The following is a 27,880-nucleotide window of genomic DNA, read 5'->3' on the forward strand; positions in this document are numbered from 1 at the left end:
TGGCTGTTGGATCCGTGGCCTGGCAACAAGAAAACGCTGACCGCGGCCCGCCCCCTGAGCCGTACAACCGGTACTCACCGAGTATTAAGAGTAACACGCCGGTTATTGAGAGTAACACACCGAGTATTTGTAGTTGTATTGGTAGTACACCCCGTGTGTCGGTAGTTAACTAGGTTTAGGTGAGTTAGGGCTCGATGTCGTCGCGGACCCTCCCGTTGCTGTTCCTCGGGCTCGGCGGGGAGATGCTCTACATCCTGGACCAGCGGCTCCGCGCGCAGAGTATCCCGCCCGACAAGGCCCGCAAAGGTACTTGACGTCCTCACGTGATGTAGTTCATGTGTTCACTTCTCAGTACCCGGTACCCAGCATCACGATCACCTCTCTTCAGTACCCGGTACCCATGTGATGGAGTTCACGTGTTCACTTCCCTTCAGTAGGACGTATTAACCTGTCTTGAAGATGTATAATATTCACCTGCAGGTGGACGATTGTATATTAATTAAAGTCTTGTCGTAATTCGTTCAAAGCACAACTATCCAAGCTGCTGTTGCATTATTAACTAATTATTGTAACCTTGGATTTGATTCACAATGAATGAACCATACATGATGGGGCCATACCAGTTCATGTGTTAACCATCCCCTGGTTACCAGGACAACCTGACGACGTTTGTCTCCTTTGACTATAAAGTCTCGTCCGAAGCTGACTGGATAGAGAAGGACAGAAGGAGAGGTAGTATGGCTCCTTTGGCTTCTCTGGCTCCCTAGTCTCAGCTGTTGCTTTGGGCCTAGAACCAGAAGGACCATGGTGGGTTTGGTGTAAAGGTCCCTGGTGGCCCCGATGGTGGGTGAGGTGTAACAGGGGTGGAGGGGCCCCATGGTGGGTGAGGTGTAACAGGGGTGGAGGGGCCCCATGGTGGGTGATGTGTAACGTCCTTGGGGGGCCGGGGGGGGGGGGGGGGGGGGGGGGGGTTCCAGGGCTGCTGCTTCCTAGGGCCGCGGGACAGAGGCTTGGGGGGCCGGCCTTAGATCGCTGCTTACTAGCCACTGCGATAGCAAGGGCTTCTGGGTAACCCCTGGCTCACTGTCTGTCTGTGGTGAACTCCGTCTCCATGTGCAGTGATGAACGACATCATCACCACCATGTTCAACAAGAAGTTCCTGGAAGAGCTGTTCAAGCCCCAGGAGCTGTACTCCAAGAAGGCCCTGCGCACGGTGTTCGACCGGCTGGCCCACGCCTCCATCATGAGGCTCAACCAGGCCAGCATGGACAAGGTACCTAGCTCTGAACATAGCGCCTAGCACACAGGTAGCATGGACAAGGTACCTAGCTCTGAACATAGCGCCTAGCACACAGGTAGCATGGACAAGGTACCTAGCTCTGAACATAGCACCTAGCACACAGGTAGCATGGACAAGGTACCTAGCTCTGAACATAGCGCCTAGCACACAGGTAGCATGGACAAGGTACCTAGCTCTGAACATAGCGCCTAGCACACAGGTAGCATGGACAAGGTACCTAGCTCTGAACATAGCACCTAGCACACAGGTAGCATGGACAAGGTACCTAGCTCTGAACATAGCGCCTAGCACACAGGTAGCATGGACAAGGTACCTAGCTCTGAGCATAGCACCTAGCACACAGGTAGCATCGACAAGGTACCTAGCCTAGCTCTGAACATAGCACCTAGCACATAGGTAGCATGGACAAGGTACCTAGCCTAGCTCTGAACATAGCACCTAGCACACAGGTAGCATGGACAAGCTACCTAGTCTAGCTCTGAACATAGCACCTAGCACACAGGTAGCATGGACAAGGTTCCTAGCCTAGCTCTGAACATAGCACCTAGCACACAGGTAGCATGGACAAGGTACCTAGCCTAGCTCTAAACATAGCACCTAGCACACAGTTAGCATGGACAAGGTACCTAGCCTAGCTCTGAACATAGCACCTAGCACACAGGTAGCATGGACAAGGTTCCTATACTAGCTCTGAACATAGCACCTAGCACACAGGTAGCATGGACAAGGTACCTAGCCTAGCTCTAAACATAGCACCTAGCACACAGGTAGCATGGACAAGGTACCTTGTCTAGCTCTAAACATAGCACCTAGCACACAGGTAGCATGGACAAGGTACCTAGCTCTAAACATAGCACCTAGCACACAGGTAGAATGGACAAGGTACCTAGCCTAGCTCTATACATAGCACCTAGCACACAGGTAGCATGGACAAGGTACCTAGCCTAGCTCTAAACATAGCACCTAGCACACAGGTAGCATGGACAAGGTACCTAGCCTAGCTCTTAACATAGCACCTTGCACACAGGTAGCATGGACAATGTTCCTAGCCTAGCTCTAAAAATAGCACCTAGCACACAGGTAGCATGGACAAGGTACCTAGCCCAGCTCTAAACATAGCACCTAGCACACAGGTAGCATGGACAAGGTTCCTAGTCTAGCTCTAAACATAGCACGTAGCACACAGGTAGCATGGACAGGGTACCTATCCTTGCTCTAAACATAGCACCTAGCATACAGGTAGCATGAAGAGGGTACCTATCCTAGCTCTTAACATAGCACCTAGCATGCAGGTAGCATGGACAAGGTACCTAGCTTAGCTTTAAATATCACCTAGCATACAGGTAGCATTGACAAGCTAGCTTGCCTGGGACTCTACACAACCTCTTGGGCCCCAAGGGACCCAACACACCGTACCCTCTCGCCCCCCCCCCAACTGTATGACCTGATGACCCCTAACTCACCCTCTCCCCCCTCCCTCAGCTGTACGACCTGATGACCCCTAACTCACCCTCTCTCCCCCCTCTCCCCCCGTCCCCCAGCTGTACGACCTGATGACCATGGCCTTTAAGTACCAGGTGCTGCTGTGCCCGCGGCCCAAAGACTTGCTGCTGGTCTCCTTCAACCACATGGACGCCATCAAGGACCTGGTGAAGGAGGCCCCGCCCATCCTGAGCCAGGTGGACGACACCTACCGCCAGCTCATAGAGGTACTGAACCTTAACTTAACCCTACCGACCTACCGCCAGCTCATAGAGGTACTGAACCTTACCTTAACTTAACCCTACCGACCTACCGCCAGCTCATAGAGGTACTGAACCTTAACTTAACCGTACCGACCTACCGCCAGCTCATAGAGGTACTGAACCTTAACTTAACCGTACCGACCTACCGCCAGCTCATAGAGGTACTGAACCTTACCTTAACTTAACCCTACCGACCTACCGCCAGCTCATAGAGGTACTGAACCTTACCTTAACCCTAACGACCTACCGCCAGCTCATAGAGGTACTGAACCTTACCTTAACCCTACCGACCTACCGCCAGCTCATAGAGGCACTGAACCTTAACTTAACTTAACCGTACCGACCTACCGCCAGCTCATAGAGGCACTGAACCTTAACTTAACTTAACCCTACCAACCTACCGCCAGCTCATAGAGGCACTGAACCTTACCTTAACTTAACCCTACCGACCTACCGCCAGCTCATAGAGGTACTGAACCTTAACTTACCTTAACCCTACCGACCTTCCGCCAGCTCATAGAGGCACTGAACCTTAACTTACCTTAACCCTACCGACCTACCGCCAGCTCATAGAGGCACTGAACCTTACCTTAACTTAACCCTACCAGCACCTCATAGAGGTACCTACCCTTATCTTAACCCTACCAGCAGCTCATAGAGGTACCTAACCTTATCTTAACCCTACCAGCAGCTCATAGAGGTACCTAACCTTATCTTTACCCTACCAGCTGCTCATAGAGGTACCTAACCTTATCTTTACCCTACCAGCTGCTCATAGCGGTACCTAACCTTATCTTAACCCTACCAGCTGCTCATAGCCGTACCTAACCTTATCTTAACCCTACCAGCTGCTCATAGCGGTACCTAACCTTATCTTAACCCTACCAGCAGCTCATAGCGGTACCTAACCTTATCTTTACCCTCTCATACTGACCCAGCGTCCCTGTCTCATTCTGTCCAGATCTACACTCCCCTCTCCAGCGGAGAGTTCCAGCTTATCAGACAAACTCTGCTCATCTTCTTCCAAGACATGCACATCAGGGTAATATCTAGAATTTATAGATACAGTATGTTATTTCTTGATTAATTGACTTATGTTTACAACACATAGTGTGTGTGTGTGTATGTGTCTGTGTGTGTGTTTGTGTCTATAGTATATCTCTATATCTCTATGTCTCATGCTTCCCTTTAGGTGTCCATCTTCCTCAAGGACAAGGTCCAGAACTCCAACGGACGCTTCGTCCTCCCGACCAGTGGACCCGTACCGCATGGAACGCAGGTCCCCAGTCTGATCAGGTACACACACACACACACACACACACACACACACACACACACACACACACACACACACACACAGGTTTGTGATTGGTCCAGGACGTTGAGCTGCTCTGTGATTGGTCCAGGATGTTCCGCTGTAACGGGGAGGAGTCGAGGCGGTTCCAGTTCCCGAGCGGAGGAACCTACAGCAGCGCTCTGCGGCAGGGCTCCCTGGAGATGTTTGGGGACCGTGTCATCAAGCTGGGCACCAACATGTAGGACCTCCTCCACCCATACACGGTCACCATGAAACGCTCACCAAGACACCCTCACCCGCTCACAGCATGACACCATGACACCAAGACACCCTCACCCCCTCACAGCATGACACCATGACACCATGACACCATGACACCATGACACCATGACACCATGACACCATGACACCATGACACCCTCACACCATGACACCATGACACCATGACACCATGACACCCTCACACCATGACACCATGACACCATGACACCATCACACCATGACACCATGACACCAAGACACCCTCACCCCCTCACAGCATGACACCATGACACCATGACACCATGACACCATGACACCCTCACCCCCTCACAGCATGACACCATGACACCATGACACCATGACACCATGACACCATGACACCCTCACACCATGACACCATGACACCCTCACACCATGACACCAAGACACCCTCACCCCCTCACAGCATGACACCATGACACCATGACACCATGACACCATGACACCCTCACACCATGACACCAGGACACCCTCACCCCTTCACACCATGACACCCTCACCCCCTCACACCATGACACCCTCACCCCCTCACACCATGACACCCTCACCCCTTCACACCATGACACCCTCACCCCTTCACACCAGGACACCCTCACCCCTTCACACCAGGACACCCTCACCCCTTCACACCAGGACACCCTCACCCCTTCACACCAGGACACCCTCACCCCTTCACACCAGGACACCCTCACCCCTTCACACCAGGACACCCTCACCCCTTCACACCAGGACACCCTCACCCCTTCACACCAGGACACCATGACACCCTCACACCAGGACACCCTCACCCCTTCACACCATGACACCCTCACCCCCTCACACCATGACACCCTCACCCCCTCACACCATGACACCCTCACCCCTTCACACCAGGACACCCTCACCCCCTCACACCAGGACACCCTCACCCCTTCACACCAGGACACCCTCACCCCTTCACACCAGGACACCCTCACCCCCTCACACCATGACACCCTCACCCCCTCACACCAGGACACCATGACACCCTCACCCCCTCACACCAGGACACCCTCACCCCTTCACACCAGGACACCCTCACCCCTTCACACCAGGACACCATGACACCCTCACCCCCTCACACCATGACTCCATGACACCATGACCCCCTCCCCCCCTCACCCCCTGAAGCTGAGCTCCTCCTGGGGATACATCCTGTCAGACAGTGTGTGTGTGTGTGTGTGTGTGTGTTAGGTACAGTGTGAGTCGCCCGGTGGAGACCCACATGTCCGGAACCTCTAAGAACTCTGCTCAGAACACCAAGGTCAGTGATGCTGAGCTAGGTGATAGCACTAAGCTGAGCTTAGCCCTATCATCAACAGACTAGCCTAGCGCTGTGCTATGTTCCAGGATAACAGACTAGCCTAGCCCTGTGCTATGTTCCAGGATAACAGACTAGCCTAGCGCTGTGCTATGTTCCAGGTGAAGGACTAGCCTAGTGCTGTGCTATGTTCCAGGTGAAGGACTAGCCTAGCGCTGTTCTATGTTCCAGGATAACAGACTAGCCTAGCGCTGTGCTATGTTCAAGGATAACAGACTAGCCTACCGCTGTGCTATGTTCCAGAATAACAGACTAGCCTACCGCTGTGCTATGTTCCAGGATAACAGACTAGCCTAGTGCTGTGCTATGTTCCAGGTGAAGGACGAGCCTAGCGCTGTGCTATGTTCCAGGTGAAGGACTAGCCTAGCGCTGTGCTATGTTCCAGGATAACAGACTAGCCTAGCGCTGTGCTATGTTCCAGGATAACAGACTAGCCTACCGCTGTGCTATGTTCCAGGATAACAGACTAGCCTAGCGCTGTGCTATGTTCCAGGTGAAGGACGAGCCTAGCGCTGTGCTATGTTCCAGGTGAAGGACTAGCCTAGCGCTGTGCTATGTTCCAGGTGAAGGACTAGCCTAGCCCTGTGCTATGTTCCAGGATAACAGACTTGCCTAGCGCTGTGCTATGTTCCAGGATAACAGACTAGCCTAGCGCTGTGCTATGTTCCAGGTGAACGACTAGCCTAGGGCTGTGCTATGTTCCAGGATAACAGACTAGCCTAGCGCTGTGCTATGTTCCAGGATAACAGACTAGCCTAGCCCTGTGCTATGTTCCAGGATAACAGACTAGCCTAGCGCTGTGCTATGTTCCAGGTGAAGGACTAGCCTAGCCCTGTGCTATGTTCCAGGTGAAGGACTAGCCTAGCCCTGTGCTATGTTCCAGGTGAAGGACTAGCCTAGCGCTGTGCTATGTTCCAGGTGAAGGACTAGCCTAGCGCTGTGCTATGTTCCAGGTGAACACGACCCCCAACCCGCTAGCTAAAGAGGAGCTCAACATGCTAGCTCGGCTCATGGGAGGCCTGGAGGTCCAGAAACCAGGAAGCACTGACAGCGGCTTCAGGGTCAACCTCTTCGCCACAGACGAGGAAGAGGAGTAAGACTGAGATCTTTTGTTGTTCTTGGTCTCTGGTTGGCTCTTATCAATTTTTATAAAGTTTGATGTGATTTAGTAACGTGCACGTCTTCCCAGGGAGGCTCTGATGTCCCGACCAGACGAGCTTTCATACGGAGTGCTTAACATACAAGCTACCAAGGTACAGCCTAACCCCCTCTCCCCACACCGCCTAACCCCCACACCCACTAACCCTAACCCCTAACCCTACAGGTAGACTATAGACTGACCCCTAACCCTACAGGTAGACTATAGACTGACCCCTAACCCTACAGGTAGACTATAGTCTATAGACTGACCCCTAACCTTACAGGTAGACTATAGACTGACCCCTAACCCTACAGGTAGACTATAGACTGACCCCTAACCCTACAGGTAGACTATAGTCTATAGACTGACCCCTAACCCTACAGGTAGACTATAGACTGACCCCTAACCCTACAGGTAGACTATAGTCTATAGACTGACCCCTAACCCTACAGGTAGACTATGGTCTATAGACTGACCCCCTAACCCTACAGATAGTCTACAGACTAACCCCCTGACCCTACAGGTAGACTATAGACTGACCCCTAACCCTACAGGTAGACTATAGACTGACCCCTAACCCTACAGGTAGACTATAGTCTATACACTGACCCCCTAACCCTACAGGTAGTCTATAGACTGACCCCTAACCCTACAGGTAGACTATAGACTGACCCCTAACCCTACAGGTAGACTATAGTCTATAGACTGACCCCCTAGCCCTACAGGTAGTCTATAGACTGACCCCTAACCCTACAGGTAGACTATAGACTGACCCCTAACCCTATAGGTAGACTATAGTCTATAGACTGACCCCCTAACCCTACAGGTAGTCTATAGACTAACCCCCTGACCCTACCGGTAGACTATAGACTGACCCACTAACCCTACAGGTAGACTATAGACTGACCCCTAACCCTACAGGTAGACTATAGACTGACCCCTATCCCTACAGGTAGACTATAGACTGACCCTTAACCCTACAGGTAGACTATAGTCTATAGACTGACCTACTAACCCTACAGGTAGACTATAGACTGACCCCTAACCCTACAGGTAGACTATAGACTGACCCCTAACCCTACAGGTAGACTATAGTCTATAGACTGACCCCTAACCCTACAGGTAGACTATAGACTGACCCCTAACCCTACAGGTAGACTGTAGTCTATAGACTGACCTACTAACCCTACAGGTAGTCTATAGTCTATAGACTGACCTACTAACCCTACAGGTAGACTATAGTCTATAGACTGACCCCTAACCCTACAGGTAGACTATCGACTGACCCCTAACCCTACAGGTAGACTATAGACTGACCCCTAACCCTACAGGTAGACTATAGTCTATAGACTGACCCCCTAACCCTAGAGGTAGTCTATAGACTGACCCCTAACCCTACAGGTAGACTATAGACTTACCCCTAACCCTACAGGTAGACTATAGTCTATAGACTGACCCCCTAACCCTACAGGTAGTCTATAGACTAACCCCCTGACCCTACAGGTAGACTATAGACTGACCCACTAACCCTACAGGTAGACTATAGACTGACCCCTAACCCTACAGGTAGACTATAGACTGACCCCTAACCCTACAGGTAGACTATAGACTGACCCCTAACCCTACAGGTAGACTATAGTCTATAGACTGACCCCCTAACCCTACAGGTAGTCTATAGACTGACCCCTAACCGTACAGGTAGACTATAGTCTATAGACTGACCCCTAACCCTACAGGTAGTCTATAGTCTGACCCCTAACCCTACAGGTAGACTATAGACTGACCCCTAACCCTACAGGTAGACTATAGACTGACCCCTAACCCTACAGGTAGACTATAGTCTATAGACTGACCCCCTAACCCTACAGGTAGTCTATAGACTGACCCCTAACCCTACAGGTAGACTATAGTCTATAGACTGACCCCTAACCCTACAGGTAGTCTATAGTCTGACCCCTGCCCCCTTCCTCCCTGTTGCAGGACCAGCAGAGCGACGCAACTCTCTCCAGGATCATGGGGGAGTTTTCTGAGCAGGGAGACCCCACCCCCAAAGCCTGCAGCAAGGGGGACGACCTGCTGGCCATGATGGACATGATGTGACCCAGGACGCTTGAGGACGGGGTCGGGACCGGGCTGCTGTAGGGCGTCCTGTAGGGTAGGGGGTCCCGGATGAAGGCTCCAGGGGGTCCCAGAGGAAGACACCAGGGGGTCCCAGAGGGAGGCTCCAGGGGGTCCCAGAGGGAGGCTCTTCACTGAGGCCACCAGTGCCTCCAGGGTCGACTCCTGGCTGTCTATAGAGCGAGTCTTGTTGTCATTGGGGTCTTGAGGACGGCGAATATTTGATATCCATTTCAAAGGTGAACGATACATCCCATAATAGCTTTGAGTGTGGACTGGAAGGTTATCCAGGTCAGTGAAACCCAAGGGGGGTTGCTATAGCAATGCAAAAGATTGATCCTTCCAGCAGAAGAATTAACTACATTAAGATCATTATCCTCAGTAAACGGGGTCAACTCCAGGGTAACCTACCACTTGTCCCATACCTGATATGTTTTACGTACGCCTCTTGTGGTCCCAGGTATCTAACAGTAACATCGGGTGCTGAAAAAATATGGTTTGTAAATGACAGACAGAAAACTTAATTTGTCCACTTTTTAACATAATGGATGCTTCTTCATTGGTCATAAGCTCATTGTTGAAGTGTTATAAAATAGATTTCACTAGGGGGCGCCCTTCCTAGTAGTGAATGTGGTCTTAATAAAGGCAACGCTAATATTTTTAAAAGAAGGTTGACAAATTGTATTATACAAACTACTCAAGCTAAGTAATAACCGTCATTATTCTGGCGAGGAATTAACTTATTGCAATAAATAGATCCTTACATTGTGTCATGGTTCATATTCATTTGTAGAGCTACTTTATTGCTATTGACGTTGACCCTATGACCGACAGTATGACCGTATGATTGTCAGTATGACCGCATGATTGGCAGTATGACCGTATGAGTGTCAGTATGACCGACAGTATCGTTTGACCGACAGTATGATCGTTTGACCGACAGAATGACTGTTTGACCGACAGTATGACCATATGACCGACAGTACGACCGTATGACCGTGTTACCTTGTGACCGACAGTACGACCGTATGACCGTATAATCGACTGTATGACAGTATGACCAACACTTGGACCGTATGACCGTAGACTGCTAAGGGCAGATTAGAGTGTATTTTGAGAAATATAAGTCTTCCGTACGTGGATGTATGGTGAGCTTGGTCGGTATGGTGATATGGCATAGGTATGCCTTAAAAACGAAACAATCGCCAACCATGTTTCAAAAGTATACTGTGTCAAAATCCACTGTCAAACAGATGTTAGCGAAATTACGTGTATACTGCTTTAAGGCCCCGCCTGCATTGTAGAGGCAATGGAGCAGAAGGGAGAACTTCAAACAAATGTTTTTTTTGTTTTTTTTCCAGATATATTCTTACAATTTGGCATGGGTATACTATGGAATCTCCTCTTAATAGCCATATTCGACAGCTGAGCCTACGTGTTTTGGATGCAATGTAAGGACCCCTAATAATAATAACGATTAGAATAGGGTTCCTAAGGATTTCGTAGGACCCCTAATAATTCTCTTTACGGGCGCCGCCATTTTTGTTGTAGAGTCGTACGTTCAGCCTCGCTGAACAGTCTGTATACTCTCAGAATCCCGAGTGGGACGAAACCAAAAGGGGGTGTTCCTCCGTGAAATACCGCAAAAAGATGGGAGATTTACACCCTACGATTCGTACGGGTGGGCGTACCATACTAATAGATCGCAGCATAAGCTAGAGCCCATTGGCTGAAACCGAACAACCTCTCGAACAAACCCAGCTGTCAATCATCCGCCGTGCGTCACTTCCGGTGTCAGGCTGGTCGATCTGCTCTCCGCTAATAAGGGTCACAATAACACGGGTTAAACATAATAACAAGGGTTTAACACAACACCGGTGGAACCCCAACATAACAGAACCATATACCAACACAAGACATGTCCAGGCTCTGAACGACGGACACTTCAGCGGAGGTTCGTTCTCGAGGTAAGAAACGACGAGCTAGCTGCTAGCTTAGCCGTTAGCATTCTGCTTCTACGCCTCCCGGTGCCTGATTCCTCCACCGTGTCTCTGGGCCTTCATACATGTTTCTGTTTCATCAGCCATGTCTCTGGGCCTTCGTACATGTTTCTGATTCCTCCACCATGTGTCTGGGCTTTAATACATGTTTCTGATTCCTCCATGTCTCTGGGCCTTGGTGCTTCATACATGCGTGTGTGTTGATGGTAGTCTTAGTGCGGTGTATTCCTTATCGAGTAGTCTATAATGCTACATGTTTATTGTGTGTGGATGATAACTTTGTGGGACCGGGCACACACAATAAGTTACTTATTCACACTCCAGAGTATGAGCACACACTACCAGAACCATTGCTACACACATACGCAGTAGGTAGTCCCATGTCCGCACAAAGGGGCCTCAATAAGGGCTGGTACCCAGGGAACCTCATACGACTGAATTACAGACTAGTTCACCACTCAGCCCTGGTCTGGTTCCCAGTACACTGGTTCACCACCCAGCCCTGGTCTGGTTCCCAGTACACTGTGTGGTTCACCACCCAGCCCTGGTCTGGTTCCCAGTACACTGTGGTTCACCACCCAGCCCTGGTCTGGTTCCCAGTACACTGTGTGGTTCACCACCCAGCCCTGGTCTGGTTCCCAGTACACTGCGTGGTTCACCATCCAGCCCTGGTCTGGTTCCCAGTACACTGTGGTTCACCATCCAGCCCTGGTCTGGTTCCCAGTACACTGTGGTTCACCATCCAGCCCTGGTCTGGTTCCCAGTACACTGTGTGGTTCACCACCCAGCCCTGGTCTGGTTTCCAGTACACTGCGTGGTTCACCATACAGCCCTGGTTCCCAGTACACTGTGTTTCACCATCCAGCCCTGGTCTGGGTCCCAGTTCACTGTGTGGTTCAACATCCAGCCCTGGTTTGGGTCCCTGTACAACGCGTGGTTCAACATCCAGCGCTGGTCTGGTTCCCAGTACAACGCGTGGTTCACCATCCAGCGCTGGTCTGGTTCCCAGTACACTGTGGTTCACCACCCAGCCCTGGTCTGGTTCCCAGTACTCTGTGTGGTTCACCAGCCAGCTGTGTTCTGGTTCCCAGTACACTGTGTGGTTCACAACCCAGCTGTGTTCTGGTTCCCAGTACACTGTGGTTCACCACCCAGCTGTGTTCTGGTTCCCAGTACACTGTGGTTCACCACCCAGCTGTGTTCTGGTTCCCAGTACACTGTGGTTCACCACCCAGCTGTGTTCTGGTTCCCAGTACACTGTGGTTCACCACCCAGCTGTGTTCTGGTTCCCAGTACACTGTGGTTCACCACCCAGCCGTGTTCTGGTTCCCAGTACACTGTGTGGTTCACCAGCCAGCTGTCGTCTGGTTACCAGTAAACTGTGTTGTTCCCAGTACACCGTGTGGCTCACCACCCAGCTATCGCCTGTTTCCCAGTACACCGTGTGTTTCCCAGTACACCGTGTGTTTCCCAGTACACGTTGTGGTTCACCACCCGTCCCTGGTCTGGTAGCGATGTGTTCAGCGTGGACCGCAGTGATTGTCAGGGACCCCCATGTCACCTCTGGACACTTGGGGTTTGATGCGGTGCCCTTCTCCTGGCAGTCACTGACCCCCTAGCCTCCGTCGTAAGCTAAGATTTCAATATCAACACACCAAGATACAGTTAGTGCACGACGCTGATGTGGTTTTATTCACGTCAGCACTAAAGGTGACACTTTCCATCTAAACAATAGCCTACATTCAATGTCCTTTTTCGTTGGAGGCTCTAGCAGTATACTGAAGCCCTACTGGTCTAGAGGCCTCTAGCAGTATACTGAAACCCTACTGGTCTAGAGGCCTCTAGCAGTATACTGAAACCCTACTGGTCTAGAGGCCTCTAGCAGTATACTGAAACCCTACTGGTCTAGAGGCCTCTAGCAGTATACTGAAACCCTACTGGTCTAGAGGCCTCTAGCAGTATACTGAAGCCCTACTGGTCTAGTAGAGAGGCACACGGCACCAGGGATTGATGGACATTGAACATTCTCCCCAGAGGAACCCGCCCTATGGTTCTCCCCGGGGGGAACCAACTCTATGGTTCCCCCCGGCCACACAGGTTGCCTCTGAACCGTAGTGCGAGACAGGAGTGGTCTACGATACTAACCTACCAACCAAACATGAAGAAAACCACTTCCGCCAATCAGTTTACTATAGTTTCATTTCCTTGACGAGTTGCTGTGAGTTTGTTCAGGAGCATGTTAGGGGGCATCTGGATGCTTACAGGTATACTCTGGACGTTTGGGATGGGAGTTAAGAACCCTAACCACTTGGTTGTTCTCCAATCAAAGGGTGAAGTCTTGAAGTACATCAGTGAGGGTCTGTAGGACCGGTCTCTGTATTCTGTAAACATCTGGCCCTGTCGTTGCCGTAGGATGGTCTACAGCCTTCCTTTACGCCGCTGTCGTCACACCGAGAGGAACTAGAGTTGTGAGAACTCTGGGCCTGCTGGCCATGACTCGTCTCTCACCGCCAAGAAGGACTTCCCTGTTACGGGAACTAGGAAGTGTTTCACCGAAGAAGAGCTGACTGACACAAACACACGAACGCATGAGTGTGGCGTCCGCCGAGGACAGGTCCTTCAGGAGTACACGTCCTTCAGGAGTGATGGATTAAGGCGCCGGTGTACGCATGATCGCCATCGGTTGAATGGGAGGTGTCTGTTGGGACTCCCTAGGCCGCTGGTTTGAATGGAGCCCTTATAGGCTCACTGTCGCACCTCCACCATGGTCAATGAGGGGCGGGCCTTCCTGAAAGCCTCCTGGACGAGGGGTTAGTCTAGGGTTAGGGTTAGGGTTAACTAACCCAGTGAACCAGCAGAGCGGTTCGCTGGTTTAGGGTTAGCTAACCCAGCGAACCGCTCTGCTGGTTCACTGGGTTAGGGTTAGCTAACCCAGCGAACCGCTCTGATGGTTCACTGGGTTAGTCAGGGCAGACATTGGAAAGTCTTCTGACTGGTCTGTACACGTCATCCTGTCTGCCCTGTGATTGGCCAGCAGTTCCTGTCCATCCTGGTTTGGCCTAATTTGATTGGTCCCCTGCAGAGCTCCAGGATGTCGAAGCGGCGGTCGTCATCGGAGCGGGGGGGCGGCGAGACGTCAGCCAGGGCGGGAAAACTCCTGTGTTCTGGGATCGCCGGTGGCAACGCCAAGAAGGCTGGGCCCTTCGTGCTCGGTAAGAACTCCCCAACAAAGAACATCTCCCTTTATCTGGAGAGAGACACTCTCATCCAGTCATTAAGGTCTTTATCTAGAGAGAGACACACTCTAGAAAGACGCACTCATCCAGTCAATAAGGTCTTTATCTAGAGAGACACTCATCCAGTCAACCAGGTCTTTATCTAGAGAGACACTCATCCAATCAATAAGGTCTTTATCTAGAGAGACACTCATCCAGTCCATAAGGTCTTTATCTAGAGAGACACTCATCCAGTCAATAAGGTCTTTATCTAGAGAGACACTCATCCAGTCAATAAGGTCTTTATCTAGAGACACACTCATCCAGTCAATAAGGTCTTTATCTAGAGACACACTCATCCAGTCAATAAGGTCTTTATCTAGAGAGACACTCATCCAGTCAATAAGGTCTTTATCTAGAGAGAGACACACTCTAGAAAGACGCACTCATCCAGTCAATAAGGTCTTTATCTAGAGAGACACTCATCCAGTCAACCAGGTCTTTATCTAGAGAGACACTCATCCAATCAATAAGGTCTTTATCTAGAGAGACACTCATCCAGTCCATAAGGTCTTTATCTAGAGAGACACTCATCCAGTCAATAAGGTCTTTATCTAGAGACACACTCATCCAGTCAATAAGGTCTTTATCTAGAGAGACACTCATCCAGTCAATAAGGTCTTTATCTAGAGACACACTCATCCAGTCAATAAGGTCTTTATCTAGAGAGACACTCATCCAGTCAATAAGGTCTTTATCTAGAGACACACTCATCCAGTCAATAAGGTCTTTATCTAGAGACACACTCATCCAGTCAATAAGGTCTTTATCTACAGAGACACTCATCCAGTCAATAAGGTCTTTATCTAGAGACACACTCATCCAGTCAATAAGGTCTTTATCTAGAGAGACACTCATCCAGTCAATAAGGTCTTTATCTAGAGACACACTCATCCAGTCAATAAGGTCTTTATCTTGAGAGAGGGGGGCAGGGCAGACTGGCACTAGGTGCATTGGTTGACCTGCTGTCTCCTTCAGGCCCTCGCTTGGGGAACTCCCCGGTGCCCAGCATCGTGCAGTGCCTCGCCCGCAAGGACGGAACGGACGACTTCTACCAGCTGAAGGTAAGGCCACCAGGAGCTCCACCTCCACCGCTATGGAGAGGGCAGCAGATACAGGGAGGCCTGAGCTACTACTACAGCTCAGGAGTAACAGGAACTAACAGAACCAGGATCCTGTCTCCTAGAGGCTCTGTGGCTCGGGAGACCAGGGACTGTTTCTCCGATTATAAAGGGTTAGGGTTAACCCTTACCCTAACCCTTATCAGAGAAACAGTTAGGGTTAGGGTTAACCCTAACCCTAACTTTCTCTCATTATGAAGGATCATGTTTTTAATGTAGGGTTAACCCTAACCCTAACTGTTTCTCTGTATATGAAGGATCATGTTTTTAATGTAGTGTTGGGTTAGGGTTAGGGCTGCAACAACAAATCGATAAAAAATTGATTACTAAAAGCGTTGGCAACAAATTTGGTCATCGTTCCGTTGAGTCGCGCGATTAATACGTCACTCGTAGGCATGGCACTGTTTACAGCCAGCCGCCGACAGGTTGGTTCATGGTTCCTGCACGCCCACAGCGAGCTTTAGTGTAAGCGACCACAGCTTGTATTTTGGTCATATCTTAACACTGGGCTGTAGGCCTATATAAAAGTGTTGTACCTTCACTGTCTTTGGGATGAAAAAACTCCTTCAACTCAGTATCCGTCTATTCCAACCAAAAACTCATCCACACTGCTGCACACGGTGTGCAGACGGGCTTGGAGTCGGCACCGAGTGCATCAACAGTCATTCTAAGCAGCGGTAGTAACCACACAACTGGACGGTGTAGAAAGTCCAGTCAGATAAAAATAGAAATCCAGTTTTTAAATCTGTTAAAATCAGCAGGATATAGAGCTAGTTAGCGTAAAAAAAAGGAGCAAACAGTGTCAAATGTGATGTGTTCAGTAATATGATAGACGTGTTCAAATGCAACACAAAAGAAAAGAAATTTGAGATTTTGGCGAAAACTTGTTTTCCCAGCAATATAAAATGGATAGTAAGGATGGAATTATGACCAGTTTAACGTCCTATCTTGAGCTATGATCATCTTATCAGCAATTAAAGCAATAATACAAGTTCTATTTTAACAAAATAATAGAAAAGTATCAATAGTGGTATCAATAAAGACTTGGATCGTTAAGGAGTCGAAAATGGTATCAATATCAATAAAAATTAACAATCTCCTGTCATCTGAGAGAAATTAAGATGATTTAATTTATTTTTAATCGTTAGTATTTCCGCGACTGGTTTAGGTAGAGAAGGTAAATGGAGCAGTGATGAAGGAGTGCTGTTTGGAAGTACTTTGGATTGAGGCAAATTACCAAGGAAAGTCATATGCAAGAACACGGTTTTGGGTTTCATAACTGTGCACATGCACAGCAATAGCGATCTTTGTCACGAAATTGGACCTGCACAAACTATCTATGTGAAAGCTGAGCCTCCACTTATTCCGACAGTCCAAACCATATCATTCTGTGACTAAAACTCGCAAATAACAACTTAAGAAGGAATGTCTCTTTTTCTTTTAACAACCAAAAATGAAGTTTTACCTTTGGGATTTTTGTCCACAAAGTTGATTCTGATTGCATAAAACCACCATAAACAGATAATCCAGTGTCTGAGCCAAGTTTTGCAACTAAACATGGTGTTTACAATCAATGACTAAGAGAAGGTTTCTTAAGAAAAAGGTAAATTGCCTTAAAGTAGAACACATGTTCTTCAGGGCAATCTAGTGGCCATGTGTATTTGCGAGTGTTTGGCTTGGTGTCATTCGATTATATTTGCCCTGAACTTTAAATAGAGGTGTTAAAATTGTAAGATATCTACCTTTATTTGTGTCTCATAGTAAAACAGCGCTACCAACTGATAATTATTTTAGGTGGAAATGTTATCTTTCACTTATGCCGTGTTCCATGGCTTTATTCACTTTAACCAAGTATTATCCACATTTAATATTTCAAATGCACAACAATCTTTCTATTGGCACCAAGATGACGTGATAGCCCTTGCAGTTGTGGAGATATACTCTATCTACTTTGGGTACCTTCTTTTATGAAAAAAACTGTTTTCCCCTGATATCAAAAATGTTATAGAATATTGATATTTTTCCAGGTATAGTATCGAAGTTAGAAAATCCAGTATCGTGACTGACAACACTACTAGAAACGCGATTGTGATTATTCAGTTAGACCTACAATAAACGTGAAAGTTAAAAAAGCCATATCTTTGCTACCTCTGACATTTAGTTATGGACATTTGCATAAAATCATGCAGGTCTACATATAACTGGGCGATAGCTTTAATAGGTTGCAACGGTGGACTGAAATCACTTCATGGCACAATGTGATCGTTCGATAAATAAGTAAACAAAGAGGTTTGTTATTTTGTAAACACAACATGTGTGGAAGCTAACATTCAGCTTCAGTCTGAGCTAGGATGAGTTTTCTGATCCCCCTAAAACTAGGCCGAGTGCCTGGCAAAAAGAGGCCCGTTCATGATTCTGATTTTAATTTGGGCAAGTGAACATTACATTCGGGCAAGTTGTACATGACCTGTACTTGCCCGATGGGCAAGTGCTTTTGAAACCTAAGTGTCAACCCCTGGTGTTGACCGGAGCCAAAGCCATACACGGAACCAGATTTGAATAAAAAAAAATACTTTGTACTGATTTGTTTGATTTCACATTTGAGGAAGGAAGGTAGATATTTTTTGTGTGTGTGTGTGTGTGTGTGTGTGTGTGTGTGTGTGTGTGTGTGTGTGTGTGTGTGTGTGTGTGTGTGTGTGTGTGTGTGTGTGTGTGTGTGTGTGTGTGTGTGTGTGTGTGTGTGTGTGTGCGTCTTTCTTTCTTTCTAGCTCTGTCTTAACTTTTTTTTTCGCAAAACTATTTTGTTAGTATTCCGCTATTCTAAATAGTCGGAATGAGACCCCTCCATAATTCTACAGAATCTGGATTATCTCATGACATTCAAGTTATCTCATGGAATGATACTTTAAGATGCCAGGTCGACACAAGTGTGATAGGAGTTTATGGGTATCAGCATTACTTCACACCCTTTTTAGGTGTTGAGTCTGGTCGTGACCTCTGACCTGTTGCCCCCTGACCCCATAGATCCTAACCCTGGAGGAGCGCTGCGACCCGGCCGTGGAGAACCAGGAGGAGAGGCAGGGGAAGATGCTGCTCCACACAGAGTACTCCCTGCTGTCGCTGCTGCACGGCCAGGACGGGGTGGTTCACCATCACGGCCTCTTCCAGGTACCCTCACCCTCTCACCCTCTGGCTGGAGAGTGGACTCACCCTCTCACCCTCTGACTGGAGAGTGGACTCACCCTCTCACCCTCTCACCCTCTGACTGGAGAGTGGACTCACCCCCTGACTGGAGAGTGAACTCACCCTCTCACCCCCTGACTGGAGAGTGGACTCACCCGCTCACCATCTGGCTGGAGAGTGGACTCACCCTCTCACCCTCTGACTGGAGAGTGGACTTACCCTCTGACTGGAGAGTGGACTCACCCTCTCACCCTCTGACTGGAGAGTGGACTCACCCTCTCACCCTCTGACTGGAGAGTGGACTCACCCCCTGACTGGAGAGTGGACTCACCCTCTCACCCCCTGACTGGAGAGTGGACTCACCCTCTCACCCTCTGACTGGAGAGTGGACTCACCCTCTCACTCTCACCCTCTGAATGGAGAGTGGACTCACCCTTTCACCCTCTGACTGGAGAGTGGACTCACCCTCTCACTCTCACCCTCTGACTGGAGAGTGGACACATCCTCTGACTGGAGAGTGGACTCACCCTCTCACTCTCACCCTCACCCTCTGACTGGAGAGTGGACTCACCCTCTCACTCTCACCCTCTGAATGGAGAGTGGACTCACCCTCTCACACTCACCCTCTGACTGGAGATCGGACTCACCCTCTGACTGGAGAGTGGACTCACCCTCTCACCCTCTGACTGGAGAGTGGACTCACCCTCTCACTCTCACCCTCTGACTGGAGAGTGGACTCACCCTCTCACCCTCACCCTCTGACTGGAGAGTGGACTCACCCTCTCACCCTCTTCTTCCCAAAATACTGGCGTAGACCCATGTACTCTGGTGGACTGGTTTATAGCTGAGGTATCAGGTCATTATGGTCTGGGACGCTAGTGGATAGTGATGATGGAGAACCCTCCTCTGGGCACTGGTAGATGAAACCCAACCTGTGAAGATGATGTAGTGCTGGTTGAAGGGATTTAAACCCACCACCTTTAGTAGCTTTTGGAGTCCAGTCCTGTGGGAGGAGCCTGGCCTCTTAACTCACGTTTGCATTGTGAAATCAATGAGTTAGTTGGTGGTTGATGGTTTAGTTTTCAAATTCATATCCTCAGGGAAATGATTACTAACTTATTGGCAACCAGGTTAGGAATGAGGAGCCGCGAGGGGAGCTAGACGGACAGTGAGGCTGCTGATAACCTCTCTTAAGAACGCTGCCGGCCTCCTGGATCCCCACATGCTCCCAGACGGCTTTAGAGTCTCCAGGCTCAGGCCGACTGCTTGTCTGTTCAGGACCGGGCGTACGAGGGCCTGGAGCAGTCTGAGGCCACCAGGGGGCGTAAGCTGAAGAAGAGGATCTGTCTGGTGCTCGACTGTCTCTGTGCCCACGACTTCAGCGACAAGACGGCCGACCTCATCAACCTGCAGCATTACGTCATCAAGGAGAAGAGGCTGAGCGAGCGAGAAGCCATCGTCATCTTCTACGACGTGGTGCGCGTGGTGGAGGCCCTGCATAAGGTGCGACAACGTATCCTAACTTATCGGACACTCACCGCTACACAAGCTACCAGTGTACTGGGTGAATCCCTTTTGGTCACATACTGGTTGAAATGGCAAAATGGTAGTTTGATAGCATGCTAGGGCATTAGCATCATGCTAGGCTGTTGGCCCTGTGCTAGGGCATTAGCATCATGCTAGGCTGTTGGCCCTGTGCTAGGGCATTAGCATCATGCTAGGCTGTTGGCCCTGTGCTAGGGCATTAGCATCATGCTAGGCTGTTGGCCCTGTGCTAGGGCATTAGCATCATGCTAGGCTGTTGGCCCTGTGCTAGGGCATTAGCATCATGCTAAGCTGTTGGCCCTGTGCTAGGGCATTATCATCATGCTAGGCTGTTGGCCCTGTGCTAGGGCATTAGCATCATGCTAGGCATGAAGATACCACTCCTAGTATGACCAACCATGTCTCTCTGTTTGTCTCTTACTCTGTCCCTCTCTCCTCTGTGTCTCTGTCTGTCCTGTGTCTGTCTGTCTTTAGAAGAACATTGTCCACAGAGACCTGAAGCTGGGCAACATGGTGCTGAATAAACGGTGAGTTTAGTTGTGCGTGTGTGTTTGCGTCCGTCCGTCCGTAGGCCTGAGTCACACATCGTGGTGCTGTAGTTCAGGGCTTGGGTCTGGGCCTGGCCTGCATCCACAGACAGACATCATCCAACAGGAAGTCCTTTATTCTAGCAAGCGGTTAGCGCACTGCCTGGGCTAACTAGCTGGTCTATATTAAAGAAGAGCCAACTGACTAATATGGCTTTGATCCTATTGGTCAGGTACAGTAGCTGTGATCCTATTGGTCCAGTAGCTGTGATCCTATTGGTCCAGTAGCTGTGATCCTATTGGTCCAGTAGCTGTGATCCTATTGGTCCAGTAGCTGTGATCCTATTGGACCAGTAGCTGTGATCCTTTTGGTCCGGTACATTAGCTGTGATCCTATTGGTCCGGTACAGTAGCTGTGATCCTATTTGTCCGGTACAGTAGCTGTGATCCTATTGGTCCAGTAGCTGTGATGCTATTGGTCCGGTAGCTGTGATGCTATTGGTCCGGTACAGTAGCTGTGATCCTATTGGTCCAGTAGCGTATTGTGTGTGTGTTTGCAGAACCCACCGGATCACCATCACTAACTTCTGTCTGGGGAAACACCTGGTTAGCGAGGACGACCTGCTCAAGGACCAGAGAGGAAGTCCCGCCTACATCAGCCCCGACGTCCTCAGTGGTGAGGCACACTGTCACTCACACACCAGATCTATGTTGTTATCTGACTCATCTGTTACTGTTGTTTTATGGACCGACCAGGGATGACCCCGTGTTGTGGATGAACAGGTGTGCCTGTATGGAACAACTAGGCTAACTAACACACTAACCCCTGTATGGAACAACTAGGCTAACTAGCACACTAACACTAACCCCTGTATGGAACAACTAGGCTAACTAACACACTAACCCCTGTATGGAACAACTAGGCTAACTAACACACTAACCCCTGTATGGAACAACTAGGCTAACTAACACACTAACCCCTGTATGGAACAAGTAGGCTAACTAACACACTAACCCCTGTATGGAACAAGTAGGCTAACTAACACACTGACACTAACCCCTGTATGGAACAACTAGGCTAACTAGCACACTAACACTTACCCCTGTATGGCTACACTAACTACACGTTAACTAACCACAGTCCTGTGACTATCTCAGGGCTAGCCACGCTAACTCTATGCTGCGTCACCACAGCCTTTTGACTAGCTCAGGTAGCAGCTAGCCATGCTAACACTATGCTGCGTCACCACAGCCTTATGACTAGCTCAGGTAGCAGCTAGCCATGCTAACTCTATGCTGTGCCAACACAGCCTGATGACTAGCTCACGTAGCAGCTAGCCATGCTAACGCTACACTGCTAGCTGTTTCAGCAATCCCGGTTGTATGTGGCCAGACAATAGTGTGATGACGTAGACCCACTGAACACTTCCTGTAATGATCCACTGAGCCATTGAGTCTTTAAGCCTTACCTTTTAGAGCAGCTTCAGCACGTAGATGACTGGAACAGCTGTTACCATGGAGGAGTCAACGTGGGGAGATGCTGTACTATCATGGTCTGGTGGTGTAGAGTCTCTGACCCTGGGGCTGTAGAGCCTCTGACCCTGGGGCTGTAGAGCCTCTGACCCTGGGGCTGTAGAGCCTCTGACCCTGGGGCTGTAGAGCCTCTGACCCTGGGGCTGTAGAGCCTCTGACCCTGGGGCTGTAGAGCCTCTGACCCTGGGGCTGTAGAGCCTCTGACCCTGGGGCTGTAGAGCCTCTGACCCTGGGGCTGTAGAGTCTCTGACCCAGGGGCTGTAGAGCCTCTGACCCTGGGGCTGTATGGGCCTCTGACCGTGGGGCTGTAGAGCCTCTGACCCTGGGGCTGTAGAGCCTCTGACCCTGGGGCTGTAGAGCCTCTGACCCTGGGGCTGTAGAGCCTCTGACCGTGGGGCTGTAGAGCCTCTGACCCTGGGGCTGTAGAGCCTCTGACCCTGGGGCTGTAGACTCTCATGGTGGTGTTTCGTGTCTTACCCTGATGTGGGTTCTCCTCTCCTAGGGCGTCCGTACCGGGGTAAGCCCAGTGACATGTGGGCCCTGGGGGTGGTTCTCTTCACCATGCTGTACGGACAGTTCCCCTTCTACGACTCCATCCCCCAGGAGCTCTTCAGGAAGATCAAGGCTGCAGAGTACACCATCCCTGAGTGAGTACTAGTACTATACCTACTGCTGCAGAGTACACCATCCCTGAGTGAGTACTAGTACTATACCTACTGCTGCAGAGTACACCATCCCTGAGTGAGTACTAGTACTATACCTACTGCTGCAGAGTACACCATCCCTGAGTGAGTACTAGTACTATACCTACTGCTGCAGAGTACACCATCCCTGAGTGAGTACTAGTACTATATACTATGTATACTGCTGCAGTATTACATGTAGTATAAGTATGAACTTAACCCTTTTTATGACCAATGGAGTAGCAGATAGTTAAAGGGGAGGAGGCCTCATGACTCAGAGCCACAGCCTAGTGGGCTGGGACTAATCCATCAAGCATCACCACACACTGTCTATCCCCTGACTGTGCTCCTCTCCCCACTGTCTATCCCAGGGACGGGCGTGTCTCTGAGAACACGGTGGGTCTGATCCGGAAGCTGCTGGTTCTGGACCCCCAGCAGAGGCTGAGTGCTGCAGAGGTTCTGGAGGCCCTCAGCTCCATCATAGCCTCGTGGTCAGTATTCTCTAACCCTGAGCTCCATCATAGCCTCGTGGTCAGTACTCTGTAACCCTCAGCTCCATCATAGCCTCGTGGTCAGTACTCTCTAACCCTGAGCTCCATCATAGCCTCGTGGTCAGTACTCTCTAACCCTGAGCTCCATCATAGCCTCGTGGTCAGTACTCTCTAACCCTGAGCTCCATCATAGCCTCGTGGTCAGTACTCTCTAACCCTGAGCTCCATCATAGCCTCGTGGTCAGTACTCTGTAACCCTCAGCTCCATCATAGCCTTGTGGTCAGTACTCTGTAACCCTCAGCTCCATCATAGCCTCGTGGTCAGTACTCTGTAACCCTGAGCTCCATCATAGCCTCGTGTTCAGTACTCTATAACCCTGAGCTCCATCATAGCCTTGTGGTCAGTACTCTCTAACCCTGAGCTCCATCATAGCCTCGTGGTCAGCACTCTCTAACCCTGAGCTCCATCATAGCCTCGTGGTCAGTACTCTATAACCCTGAGCTCCATCATAGCCTCGTGGTCAGTACTCTGTAACCCTGAGCTCCATCATAGCCTCGTGGTCAGTACTCTGTAACCCTGAGCTCCATCATAGCCTTGTGGTCAGTACTCTCTAACCCCTCTGGTCTCCCAGAAGGCTGAAGGTAGGGAGGATGACTGAGTGCCTGATCTCCAATGTCAGCCTGGAGGCCTTCCTGAGCCAGATCTCCTGCCTGCTCCTCAATGACCCTCCCACCATCTAACCCTAGATGATGATGGTGTTATCAGAAGGGGATGTTTGTTCATGTGTTTCCAGGCAGTCCGTGTCGTCCCTGGGCGCCCCTCTCCAGGTGGTCCCGGACATCGATGACCAGGTCAGCCCCCCTGAACACCTACAGGAGGTAAGATACCGCTACCTAACTCTACTTAACTTAAGTCTGCTACGCTAGGGACAACCTTAGCTTAAGTTAAGGCCACGGTCCACATCACTGTTTAATGTGTCCTAGTGTCCACACTGACTCCACATCGCCCCCTGCAGGCCAAGGTCTCTGAGGAGGCGTCACAGTACGAGTTTGAGAACTACATGCGTCAGCAGCTGCTGCTGGCCGAGGAGAAGCACTCTCTGCACGAGGCCAAGAGCTTCCTGTCCCAGAGGCACTACGGCAGCACCCCTCCCGTCAGGCGGCTGGGGTTGGACGCCCAGCCGGTCAGCCCTCTGGACGCCGCCCTGCTGGCCCAGCGCTTCCTACGGAAGTAGCCCCCACCTCTCCGACCACACCTCCACCCACCGGGCGGTACCACAACCAAGCGCTGACGGACCGGCCGGGTTCGGACTGGAGCCAACCGGTGGGCTGTGCACACCTGTGGGCGTGGCTAAAGACCCTGTGGAAAGACTGGCGACCCCGAAGATGGGTCGGTCCAGGATGTGATGTAGCAGCGAGCGGCCTCACCCTTTACTCCCTACCCCAGCTGTCCAATCATATTGCCTCAAGTCGGATTACATGATCACAGACATCCCTCCTTACCTCTAGTACTCTGTCAGACCTCCCTGACCCCTCCCTGTTAACTAAGGCTTTGAATCAATCTACCTCTCTATGAACGCCAGCCTTACTGTTCTGCAGAGGCTGGGTTGCCCTGGCAACCAGAATAAGCTCCTCCCTACCCCCATCCGTGTTATGAATAAGTAGCATTTTAACGGCCCTTTTGAAGACCTTAGCTACGCCACACATTAGCTTCCCCGGGTCCTCATCACCTCACCCCAGCGGTTACCATGGAAACCTGTTTGAGCATCCAGGCAGCTAGCCGCGGGTGGAGCAGAGCGGTTCTGTTCTCCAGCCAAAGCTCCGCCTCCACGCCACTGAGAAAGACGCACAGACGGTTTTACTTCTTCTTTTTTTAAGTATATAAATATATATCGCCAAAAATCATGTCTTAAAAGAACCCGACACACGAGCCATGGAAGGGGTTGTGCGCTTTAGTGTGAAGTCGCCATTCAGAACGGACGGCTTCAGGTGATGACTCCTATAGCTACGTCAGCTGAGGTGATGAGTCCTTCAGCTACGTCAGGCCTCCCACTGTAAACAGACACAGGTCCTCCTTCATCTAGATAATTTTTTCCTGTCTTCTTTGTTGAAGCCATCTTGCTTCCCGTCATCAGGGACAGGATCTGGGAGAGGCGCTGTGAAGAGGCAGCAAAACGATCTACAGTCACCAGATAAGCTTCATCTGATGTTGGCAGGCAGGGGTTTATGGTGTTCTCTGCGTTACTGAAGGGTTTGTACCAAGTGTCACTGCCCGTTGTGGGTCACAGTGCGCCTGCGTGTTGTAGGTCTCCTGTATGATCTCAACCCATGGAATGCAAAGTTTCCAAAATGTAATTTCTACTTTCCTCGAAGTTTAATTATTTATTAATTCTTGTAGAATCCCTTTCTCCTGTAGATTTGGATCCTACCACCTTTTCTCTCTGCTTTTGCCCAGTGGTGATTTGAGTAAGTCTTTAAAGAGACATAAAATCTTTTTCTATTTTGCAGTCTTTTCAGTATGTGCTTACAGCGCTGTTTTAATTTAATTTTTTCCCTACCAAAATGTTTATTCTTGCCATGTTGCCACACTGTGGTTGAATTTTAAGCTACACTAATAATGAGACTGACTTTAAATAGTTATATTTTTTACAGAAAACAAGCAAATAATATCCTCTTATTATTATTAGTGGGGGTGAATGGTTGTGCTGAGGCTGTCATCTCTCCTGGCCAGTATGTCAATGAGGTCAACTCTCACTGTCAGCAGTATTGCTGATCCTAAAGTCTTGACCACGCAGGCCTGCCAGGCCCACATGGACATCCACTCAATGCTCATCTTATGAAAGCCTTTTTTGTGTCCTGTTAATGTGAATTTTGTGGGTATAGAGCAGTATTGTAGTTGCGTAGAAACAAAAGTTTTTCGAGCATTGTAGCTCCTGAATGCTAACTGAGTTATCGTGGAATGTCAGTCACCGTTTTTCATTTGGCCGGTCGACTACTGAAGCTCTGAAGACTCAAGAGTTCCCTGCTGGGAAGGATTCAACTGTTGCCCAGTAAGTGTTTGACATTGTCTCACAACCCCACATTTATTATTTCTTTTTCTACACATTTGTTGGTAGACCGGAACTTGCTGTGGTTCTGAGGCATGGCATTAGTGTGAGTTTCAAGGTCTTTGTAAAACCAACTAAGTGACTGTCGCATGTAATCTGGAAAGGCTACGGCAAACGGTGTGAATTATGAAAGGATTCAAACCTTTTGTGACCTTGGGAACGAGGTCTTCTGCCATGGAGGCGTGGTGATTGTGAAGTCTGAACACACATCGCCCCCCCCCCCGAACTCTGGCACGGAGAAACAAAATAAACTGAGTAATTGTACAGATGGAAGAAAACATGTTTGTATAAAAGACATATTTTTGTACTACATCAAATCTCTCATGCATGTCAGCAATAAACTTTGATATTCACAATATGTATTTTTTATTGGCTGTGTAAGATGTGTATGGATATGTAAGACATTACCTATTCTATCCATCCTCATTCAGAGCCTTTAGATGACATAACCTATATATCTATCCTCATTCAGAAAGGGTTGGCGTCCCTCTTGGTCCCAGGAAAGACATATCTTCTGACTTAAACATCACGGTAAAACGGTTAGGCCAAACCTATCCGCTCAAAGTCTGGTCCAAATGGCAGATTAAAAGATAAGAGGGTCATGGAGCCCCCTAGTCTAAAGTCTTGTTCCTGGGCCTGACTGGGAAGCCCACACAGTTATGTTGAAAAGACCGGGGCAGTGCAAGGATAAATATCAATGATCTGACAATAGACCAAAGTATTAAAAGATAGAATGCTTCACGAACGTGCGTTACACAAGCTCCTCGGTTCCACGATCTGAAGGTCGTGAGGTCACTGTTTTAAAAATCACAAAGAATCACACTTTGTGAAAGACGTTTTGGTTCCCTGAATTACCAGATCCGATACCAGTGTCCTATTCAAAAAAAGATGGATTCATATTTTTTATGGTATGACTAACTTTTATTTATGATTCCTAATTAATTGATTTGCTTGGGGTCAGCAGAATTGTATACACACAAACCATTTCGATTATTTTCCTTTTTTCTGTAAATCGATTATTTTATTTCCGTTTAAATTAACATTTAGGGTTAGGTGTATTTCGGATCCCATAGATCTCCCCACGGCGTCCAACGACTTCGCAGTTGAAGAGATATCTAGGGGTGATTATGGTCCTTACGCCTTGTTCACACTACATGCGTCCGTTGGCGGATGG

At 49.5% G+C, this 27,880-nt stretch overlaps 2 protein-coding genes across 2 annotated transcripts; both read left to right on the top strand.

The window, feature by feature from the left end:
• Positions 1-84: 84 nt before the first annotated feature.
• oscp1b (organic solute carrier partner 1b) lies at positions 85-9,990 on the top strand. Its single transcript, XM_079730844.1, has 11 exons — positions 85-306; positions 691-732; positions 1,120-1,274; positions 2,843-3,010; positions 4,008-4,088; positions 4,239-4,342; positions 4,453-4,581; positions 5,856-5,925; positions 6,936-7,075; positions 7,172-7,235; positions 9,104-9,990. The coding sequence occupies exons 1-11, from the start codon at positions 195-197 to the stop codon at positions 9,221-9,223; spliced, it is 1,185 nt and encodes a 394-aa protein (XP_079586970.1). The 5' UTR covers positions 85-194; the 3' UTR covers positions 9,224-9,990.
• Positions 9,991-10,894: 904 nt separating this feature from the next.
• On the top strand, positions 10,895-27,062 carry stk40 (serine/threonine kinase 40). Its single transcript, XM_079728947.1, has 11 exons — positions 10,895-11,208; positions 14,324-14,453; positions 15,495-15,580; positions 18,662-18,805; positions 20,099-20,323; positions 20,840-20,892; positions 21,453-21,568; positions 22,928-23,072; positions 23,480-23,599; positions 24,394-24,478; positions 24,616-27,062. The coding sequence occupies exons 2-11, from the start codon at positions 14,333-14,335 to the stop codon at positions 24,832-24,834; spliced, it is 1,314 nt and encodes a 437-aa protein (XP_079585073.1). The 5' UTR covers positions 10,895-11,208; positions 14,324-14,332; the 3' UTR covers positions 24,835-27,062.
• The last annotated feature ends 818 nt before the right edge of the window (positions 27,063-27,880 follow it).

The sequence above is a fragment of the Pollachius pollachius genome (genome assembly GCF_949987615.1).
Source record: "Pollachius pollachius genome assembly, chromosome: 1".
In the NCBI taxonomy this organism is placed as follows: Eukaryota; Metazoa; Chordata; class Actinopteri; order Gadiformes; family Gadidae; genus Pollachius; species Pollachius pollachius.

Excerpts from the sequence above, each read along its gene's own strand:
- stk40 (XM_079728947.1), top strand. The coding sequence starts at position 14,333 with ATGTCGAAGCGGCGGTCGTCATCGGAGCGGGGGGGCGGCGAGACGTCA. Across the intron at positions 20,893-21,452 it reads AACATGGTGCTGAATAAACG|AACCCACCGGATCACCATCA; the intron begins GTGAGTTTAGTT and ends GTGTGTTTGCAG. Across the intron at positions 21,569-22,927 it reads CAGCCCCGACGTCCTCAGTG|GGCGTCCGTACCGGGGTAAG; the intron begins GTGAGGCACACT and ends CTCCTCTCCTAG.
- oscp1b (XM_079730844.1), top strand. The coding sequence starts at position 195 with ATGTCGTCGCGGACCCTCCCGTTGCTGTTCCTCGGGCTCGGCGGGGAG. Across the intron at positions 4,343-4,452 it reads CAGGTCCCCAGTCTGATCAG|GATGTTCCGCTGTAACGGGG; the intron begins GTACACACACAC and ends TGATTGGTCCAG. Across the intron at positions 7,076-7,171 it reads GCCACAGACGAGGAAGAGGA|GGAGGCTCTGATGTCCCGAC; the intron begins GTAAGACTGAGA and ends ACGTCTTCCCAG.